General features: G+C 39.2%; 1 protein-coding gene across 3 annotated transcripts; it reads right to left on the bottom strand.

The window, feature by feature from the left end:
- Window positions 1–3,479: 3,479 nt before the first annotated feature.
- On the bottom strand, window positions 3,480–9,164 carry LOC131152335 (pentatricopeptide repeat-containing protein At3g12770-like). 3 transcript variants are annotated; one of them, XM_058104166.1, is made up of 3 exons: window positions 6,982–9,164; window positions 5,884–5,992; window positions 4,910–5,760 (listed from the first exon to the last, which is right to left on the bottom strand). In XM_058104166.1, the coding sequence occupies exon 1, from the start codon at window positions 9,043–9,045 to the stop codon at window positions 7,156–7,158; it is 1,890 nt and encodes a 629-aa protein (XP_057960149.1). In that variant the 5' UTR covers window positions 9,046–9,164; the 3' UTR covers window positions 4,910–5,760; window positions 5,884–5,992; window positions 6,982–7,155. The 3 variants fall into 3 exon arrangements, with proteins under 3 accessions (XP_057960150.1, XP_057960149.1, XP_057960148.1); XM_058104165.1 differs by having other exon boundaries at window positions 5,874–5,992; XM_058104167.1 differs by lacking the exons at window positions 4,910–5,760; window positions 5,884–5,992 and adding an exon at window positions 3,480–3,828.
- Between the last annotated feature and the right edge of the window lie 200 nt (window positions 9,165–9,364).

The raw sequence follows: 9,364 nt of genomic DNA on the forward strand, positions 1-9,364 counted from the left end.
TTGATCACTTCCTAGAAAATTGCCCAAGTGTCCCTCCTTAAATATATAAGCACCCTTGAAACCTTCTAGCAAAGGGTGCTGCATTTAAGAAAATACCCAAGAAACTTAGAAGAAACAGGGCGTTGATCAAATTGATGTTGAATTCATCCAACAATAATCCACTAGCACAAGCAAACTCATTGTCATTGTCTAAAATGTCGCCCCATTTGCTTTCCTCTTCAATCTTTTCTTTTTTCTTTTTCTCTTTTTTTTCGCCCGGGGGGGGGGGGTGGAATCTATTAGAAGAGATAAGAATGTACAACAAAATATTAAAAAAATGTAAAGAAAAGAAAAACCTGGAGCATAAGAAAAATCAAATGGATTTTTCCTAAGTCCTTCTCTAAGACTGATTGAGATCAATATTGAGATTCTTCAATAAACAAAATTTCCTAAAGAATCTCTTTCAAAAATTTGCATCCCTTTGGTTTGAGGTTAATCAATTATTAAAAAGAAATCCCTTTGTCCTCTGAACAATGCTGATATACCTTCATATCCTCTGCCTGTACATCCCTTTACATCCATGCCACCCCCAGATGAATGAACCACCTCTGAACGCAATCCACTACATATTCAATTCTAGCCCTGCCCTTCAACAGGAAGCTGCTGCTCCATGTGAATTCTTCCACCCTTGTGAAAAATTAAAGGAAGAAGAATATATATATAACTCTATTCAAATTTTTTTTTTTTTTACAACAATTTACAGCCCCTATTTATATTTGTGATTGGGGAACAATGGAATAAATACAAAATTAATCCTAAATTAATTTCCACGCTCCTAGAATAAATACAAAATTAATCCTAAATTAATTTTCACGCTCCTTTCTATAATAAGGAGATTTGCTGACTTTTCTCAAATGGAAATATCACGTAATTGGGGTCTCATGTTTGCTCCTTGATTTGTGGTCTTCCTCAACAATCCCCCTCAAATTGGTGTGGATATTTATAACACCCAACTTGCTGAGTATGTAGTTAAATTGTGCAACTCCAAGAGCTTTGGTAAATAAATCAGTGGGTTGCTGGCTTGTGTGCATATGGATTGTTTGAATGATCCCATTTTGGAGTTTTTCTCGAACTACATGACAATCTATCGCGATATGCTCGGTTCGTTCATGAAACACTAGATTTGAGGCTATATGTATAGTAACTTTGTTATCACAGTACAATCTGACTGGTTGAGAATATGTCACTACAAGATCTGAGAGTAAAGATTTTAACCAAGTGACCTCACAACATGTAGAGGTCATAAATCTATACTCTACTACAGCTACGAAGCGAGAGACCGTTGTTTGCTTCTTGGTCTTCCAGGAAATGAGTAATTTTCCAAGCAGGATGCAATACCCGGTGACTGATTGTCTAGTGTCCCTGCAACGTGCCCAATCTACATCACAATATGCATAGAGTTGAATTTCACTAGAAGCCGACAAGAAAATCCCCTAGCCTGGAGATTTCTTAATGTACTGCAAGATTCTGTGTGCTGCATCCAAGTGTGGTATACGTGGCTTGTCCATAAACTAACTTAATACGTGTATTGAATAGGCTAAGTCTGGTCTTGTGACAGTCAAATAAATCAGTCTTCCAACAAGTCATCTATATGATGAAGGATTTGTAATGAGTTCACCTTCACTCTCGCTGAGTGCAAGGTTTTGTTCCATGGGAAAGTTGCTAGGCTTAGCTCCAAAAAAGCCAGCGTCTTCCAATATCTCAAGGACATACTTCCTCTAGGACAGAAATATTCCCTTGGCTGAACGAGCCACTTCAATTCCCAAGAAATACTTGAAAATTCCCAGATCTTTGAGCTTGAAATGATCACTTAGAAATTTTTTGACCGCATTGATTTGCTCCAAATTGTTTCCTACAACGATAATATCATCCACATATACTAAAATGGCTGTGAAATTGTTCTTGTGGGATCAAATGAAAAGTGAGTAATCTGCCTTGGACTGTGAATATCTTGCATTAATAAGGGTGGATGAGAGCTTGGCATACCATTGCCTCGAGGCTTGTTTAAGGCCATAGAGAGACTTAATGAGCTTGCATACTCTAGTCTCCCCCTTTCATCCGAATCTCGGTGGAAGCAGCATGTATACTTCTTCTTCTAGATCTCCATAGAGGAAAGCGTTGTTGACATCAAGCTGATGAAAATGCCAGTTATGAAGGGAAGCAAGTGCCAGAATGGTGCGAACGGTGGTCATCTTGGCGACTAGAGCAAATGTCTCGATGTAGTCAATGCCTTTTTGTTGACTGTAACCCTTGGCAACGAGGTGAGTCTTGTATCGTTCGATGGATCCATCTGGATTGTATTTGATCTTATAGACCTATTTACATCCAATAGGCTTCTTACATGGAGGGAGAGGAGTGAGGATCCAGGTATTGTTGAGCTTAAGAGCATAAATCTCAACACGCATAACAGTACGCTAGTTTGGATCGGTCATGGCCTGCAAGAAAGATTGTGGTTCTTTGGCAAGAGAGAAAGTCGTGGTGAAGGCACAGTGAATAGGAGATAAGCGGCAATAAGAAAGGTAATCAGTGAGAGGATAAAGAGTACCTGATGAACGAACCAGCGCAGAGTCAAATGATTGAGTGGGCGGTCGAGATGGTAGAACCTGTTCAACATGAAAATCCTTCAAGTATGTCGGTAGCTTAGTGGGACGACTAGATCGTTAGGTCACTGGAGAAGGAGATGTTGATGGTGATGGTGATCGTGACGGAATAAAAGGTGTTGATGGTGATGGTGACGGAATAGGAGACAGGTCATCTAGAATATGATCAAGGGAAAATACAAGACAAGGTAGGACAGGTTCTGTAGGTTCAGGTTTAGAAGAGGCAAAAGAAAAAATATCTTCATGAAAAATGACATCTCAGGAAACAAAGACTTTGTGTGTGCTAAGATTATAGAGCCGGTGCCCCTTTTGACCATTCGGGTAACCAAGGAAGACACATTGGATGGGTCGTGGGTCAAATTTGGTTGGGTTCTAAGAGTGAGTAGAAGCAAAACACAAGCATCCAAATACTTTCAGGTGAGTATATGTGGGTTTGACAACATGCAATTTTTCATAAGGAGATAAACCACCCAAAACAGGAGAAGGTGTGCGGTTAATGAGATAGATAGCAGTAAGAATAGCAACCCCCTAGAAGTGTGTAGGCATATGTGCTTGAAAGAGTAAGGAGCGGGCAACATTGAGGAGATGATGATGTTTGCGTTCAACCACTCCGTTTTGTTAAGGAGTGGAGACACAACTGATTTGGTGGACAATACCCTTGGGTGCATAAAATGTGGGCATGTGAAACTCTGGCCCATTATCACTTCGTATGATTTTGATGGTGGTAAAGAATTGGTTTTCAACTAGATGAATGAAAGATTGCAAGAGAGAACGGGTGTCAGATTTGTGGTGCATTAAATAGACCCAAGTACTACGGGTAAAATCATCGATAATATGTGAGAAAATAACGTGCACCAATAATAGAAGGGGTGCGATAAGCCCCCCAAATGTCAACATGTAGTAATTCAAAAGGTTTATGGGAAGAAATAGAACAAGTTGGAAATGGAGCACGAGTCTGTTTAGCCAATGAGCAAATTAGACACGATTGCAAATCAGAATTACAAATTTATGGTTCTTTGTCGGAAAGAAAAGACAATTTTTTATTGGACAAATGTCCTAAACATTGATGCCAAATATGAGAAGTCGAAGTGGAGGTGGCCACCTGACAACAAACTTTTCTGGTGTTTGCAAAGTGGTAAAGGTCGTCCCGCTCAATTCCCATCCCAATTATCTTCATCGAGCACAGGTTCTGAATAAAATAGAAATCAAAAGAGAAGATAATGAGACAATGGTGTATTTTGCATAACTTACGAACGGAAATTAGGTTGAAATGAAAGGTTGAGACACAAAGAACATTATTTAAAGAGAGAGTAGGAGAGAATCGAACTGATCTAATATGAGTAACGGTGGCATGGGAGCCATTCGATAATTGAACTATCCAACCATGGACTGGAAAAGATTGAGTCAGAATAGTGGGTGTGTAAACCATATGGTCCATTGCACCACTATCAAGAATCCATAGATGTTCTCTTTTGGGCGTACCTGCCAATGAAGAGTCGACATTACCTACTTGGTGTGCCATGGATTGCGGAGGGGTGGAATTGTTGAGAATAGCCAAGAGGTTTTTTTATTTTTTTTTTATTGAAAGAATTGATTCTCCACTCAGTTAAATATTTAAAATATTAATTTGCCTTGATCCTTTGGACGAATTGATTCTCCACTCAGTTGAATATTTCAAATATTTAAAATATTGATTTGCCTTGATCCATAAAGCTGTCAGTGGGTCACTTTGGAATTGCTCTTCAAAATTGAGTGGAACTAATGGTGAGATTCAGAACCCACTTTTGACGTGGGTTGGCTAGGCGCAAATCTATAGCTGTGAAAAGGAGGTCGTCTTCAACCTCTGATTCAGATGAACTAACGTGTTCTCTGCCTTGTTGAAGATGATGACGTAAACGATCAGGAGATGACGTCGAATCGGACGGTAGATCTGAAGGCGCAGATTTGAAAGAACAACAAGCTGATCGAGGAAGACGACATCAGAAAGTTGACGGAGATGCCGATGACAATGTCAAAGACTTCAGCGAAGAACAACAATAGAGACAACGACGTCGAAGGTTGTTGATGGCAGAGACGAAGATCAGATAGGCAGCGAAGGAGTGACGGTTCCTTCGTTGTCGTCAATGGCGGAGCTAGTGGTGAGCCCACCGGACAATCGGAGCAAAGGTTTGACGAAACAGCTCTGATACCATGTGAAAATTAAATGAAGAAGAATATATATATATATATATATATATATATATATATAGATATATATAAAAAAAGTTATGTTCAAAATTATATTTTTTTTACAACAATTTTCAACCCCTATTTATACTTGTAATTGGGGAACAATGGAATAAATGCAAAATTAATCTTAAATTAATTTTCATGCTCCTTTCTATAATAAGGAGATTCGTTAACTTTTCTCAAACGAGAATATCACTTAATTGGGTCTCATGTTTGCTCCTTGATTTGTGTTCTTCCTCAATAACCCTTATTCTCCTAAATAGGAAGCCCTTTCACCAACAAAACAGCAGAAGAAGTATCTCCAGCTAACCCACTACCATTACCTCCTTTTCCTTCTGTGAGTGATATCTTCACGCCATTAGAAGCCTTCTGCTTAGATCCTTAGGGCTTTGAGCCCCCCTCCTGACGAGCATTCCTCTGAACCTCCTCGCCGACCTCCCCTTTGCCACACTCATTTGCCTTGGCTTGAGATTCCTCAGCCAACACATCCCAAATAAACCGTTGCCACTCCTCTCCTTCAGCCCCAACAGGAACAGAAAAAAAAAAAACAAAAATCCCCCTTCCATCCCAACCCTACCTCCAAGAACTTCCCCATCTTCACCGAAGGAACAGAAAGCGAATACCTGATAGTTCCTACCCTCATGCTTCAAAAACCTCTTCCTAATCCCCCCAAAACCAACAACGTCCCCTCTCGAAACCAATTGACTGACGACAAAAACAACCTAACTCATTGGTTTCACTTAGGGTTATGCGCGAGCACGAAAAGAAATTCACTCTTAGCCATGGACTGACGATCTTTTGCAATCTCTTTCTTTCATGGTCCCCAATTGTCATGCCTATGGTCTCCAATGACGATAGGGAGAAAGGAGGGGGAGGTTTCATGAGACGTCATCTGGAGAGGAAAAAAAATAGTTCAAATATTAAATTTAAAAATCAACTCACATAATTTCTATCTATTTTAATTCTGTAATGATTCATTATTTAGCTAGATAAACCTCTGTTTACCAGTTCTAACCTTCACGAGCAAAAGGAAACCCTTCCCTACAGTATTCATGTCTCCTTAGATGAGATAGATCCCTAACCAAAGCAACTAATCATGTAAAAGTACGGCTTCTGGATCCTTCCTGCATGAATAAATATTGAAAGGTAATGGAATTCAAAGAAAATTCATATTTACTAAAAGAATCATCCCAATGCCATGTTTACTGAACTTTTCTTGCACAATCCAAGCTTTACGACTTGGAAAACCAATCATGCTGTACATTTCTTGAAAAGACTTTCCAAATCTCACTCTGACAACTTGATGTATTTCATTGCATCCCACTATAACTAGCCAGGGATCTAAATAAGGACGATTTTAATCTGAAAGTGAATCTTTTGGATCCTAGTAATTCGTCATTAGAGAGAGAGAGAGAGAGAGAGAAAGGAATTGGGAATTTATCTGACTATGAAATCTGTTATCTAAGACATAAAAGAAATGCAACCACAAGAATATTTGAAGAATATTATGAAAAACAAAATGTAAAACCATATATTTTTCAGACCAGAAAAAACCCAGTTGCTAGGGTTCTACTCAAACAATGTTATAAGTTTCATTTCATATTTCTCCGCAACAAAAAAAAAAAAAAAATCTAAACATCCATATCTATGAAATCAGTGTTATTTCCACTACAGCTGATGAATTTTATTGAAAGACTACTTTTTTTAAGATTTATTTAAAAAGATGAATATAAGCTGACAATTCATTAAGTCACTCGAGGCACGTTAGCGTGGCAATTTGCATACTCCACCCAAAGGGTTGAAGGGAGATGTGCATCAAGAAGTTGGCTATGTGAAGCTTAATACTCTTCCTCAGGGCTAAAAAATAAGGGAATCCCAAAAGACACAGCAGCTCCAACTAACATCCACGTGTAAGCAAGATATAAATTATTTGAAATTAATTCAATGAACAATTCATGAGGAATCCCAAAAGACCCAGCAGCTCCAACTAACATCCAAGAATCCCAAAAGACCCAACAGCTCCAAATAACATCCGCGTGTAACCAAGATATAAATTATTTGAAATTAATTCAATGAACAATTCATGAGGCTAAGGAATTAAGATCAAACAAACCTGAATAAAGACACTTCATGCAATTGAAGCACACTCTCAAGGGTAGGCGTGATTGATCTCTGACCATCAGATGTCAAAAATTTATCTGGAGCACCACATAACTACAAGCGCAATCCAAATCAATTGTCCTTAGGTTCCACAAAATATTCCCACAATCCATTGATACCAGGAGGTCTATGTCAAATTTTCAAAATCAGGCGAATAACCAGCTCCCTTCATTGTCATTATGAGGTTGCGCAGCATATCATAAATTGAAGAATAACATGGATGTGCGTCATCAGCAACATAGAAACAGTGAGTTGTGCTATTGATGCTAACCCAACTGCAGCCAGGTAACTTCCGCAATCTTCTTTTTTTCATCTGTCCTCTTACTTCGGCCACAACATCCCATCTCTTGGAGGAAGCATACACGTTTGAAAGTGAAACATAATTTGAGGGATTATCAGGTTCTAACTGAACCAGGAACCTGTAAGCTAAATCTTGCATCTTGAAATTCCCATGAATCAGAGATGCACTGACAAGAGCCCCCCAAGCAGTGGGACCAGGTTCTACAGGCATTGTTTTGATAAAATCTAGTGCTCGTTCAAGCTGTCCTGATCGACCTAACATATCAACTACACAAGCACAAATCTCCAATGTAGGTTCAATCCCATAATCATTTATTGCAGAGCAGTAGATATTGAGACCTTCATTTACCATTCCAGACCTACCACAAGCTGAAAGAACCCCTACTATTGTTATCTTGTCCGGTCCAATCCCATGCCTAAGCATCTTTTCATACAAGCAAATGGCTTCATGACCACTCCCATGTAATCCATATCCAGTAATCATTGAACTCCAAGAAATTACATCTTTACAAAGAGAACCATCCTCAAAAACTCGTCTTGCACAATCTAATCTCCCACACTTGGAATACATATCAATTAGAGCATTACATAAGGATACTTCATGATTAAATTCCTTTCTAATGGCAAATCCATGTATTTGTCTTCCACCCATTAGCCCACCAAACGCACTACAAGCAGGGAGCATACTTAGAACTGATACTCTATTGGGCTCAATTCCATCTGTCTTCTGCATCTCTTGAAAAAGAATCAGGGCTTCATCTGAAGCTCCACACTGCACATAACCGTTGATCATTGCTGTCCAAGCAAATATATTCCTGAATTTCATCCGGTCAAAAACTCGTCTTCCCATAATGACCTTATTATTCCGCGAATACATATCTATCAAACAACATCCTAAATGAACATTTGAAACCGAATCCAAATCCAATTCATTCTTTAGAATACAGCAATGAAGCTCCCTTCCATAATCCCATTTCCCAGTATCGCCATCACACAAGGGAAGAAGACTAGAAACCGTATAAGAATCAGGTTTCATACCTTCAATTTGCATATCTTTAACAAGTTTCCACACATATCCGTCATCAATACACTCCTCTGACATTGCACACCCCGCAATTATAGCATTCCAAGAACCCGAATTTCTCTGAGGCATTTCATCGAACAACTTTCTCAATTCGCTAAATTCCCCACATTTATAGTACATAGACATTATAGAATTTGAAACAACAGCGTCTGAAACGAACCCGATTCGTATACTCCTGCCGTGAATCGATTTCCCAGCCACGACGTCCACAAGCTCACCAGATATTTTTGTCATGGTGGCAAGAGTGAAATCATCAGGCAATTCCTGACCCCAGCACATTTGATTAAAAAGATTAAAAGCCTCTGCATACCCACGATTTTTCGCATACCCACTGATCAATGAATTCCACAGGTACACATTTTTTTGTCGAATTGAGCAGAAAACGAGTCGTGCATCGCCTGTGTCGTTGCATGTAGCATAAGCAGAAATAAGTTTTGTGGCAATAAAAACATTTTGGTCGAACCCATGAGACAGAACTCGAGCATGGGATTGTTCGGTGAGTTTCAGACACTGACGGTCGATAGCGAGCTGCAGACGTTGGAGAAGATGCAGAGATGGGTCGAGCAGAGCAGCACAAGTATAACGACGAAAGCTTGATCGGGTAAATGTGTTGCGTCCTGCGAACAGGATCATCAATTGCGCGAGTCGCGTTGAGCTTTTCGGCGACTCTGCAAGGAAAAACAAGCCGTTTACGTGTTTCCGGAAAACGAGGTGGCCCTTGAACGGCCTTCGGGCCTTTCCTTCCGGGTAAGAAAATCACGTTATTGAGTAGGTTTTTCTTCATATTTTTATATTCAAGATTTGTTGGTTTCGGAGAAAATCATAATATTGAGAAATTAAATTTCAATTTATGGTCTGGTTTATAGAAATTGTGTTTTAGAAATGATTTTATTGAAAATAATCCGCTTATATGATATCTTTATTTGTTGTATGTTGAATATTACATGATGTG

This window comes from Malania oleifera, chromosome 3, assembly GCF_029873635.1.
Source record: "Malania oleifera isolate guangnan ecotype guangnan chromosome 3, ASM2987363v1, whole genome shotgun sequence".
NCBI classification, from domain to species: Eukaryota; Viridiplantae; Streptophyta; class Magnoliopsida; order Santalales; family Ximeniaceae; genus Malania; species Malania oleifera.

What these genes read in the sequence shown, in the direction of transcription:
- LOC131152335 (XM_058104167.1), bottom strand. Translation starts at nt 9,045, where the DNA reads ATGATCCTGTTCGCAGGACGCAACACATTTACCCGATCAAGCTTTCGT.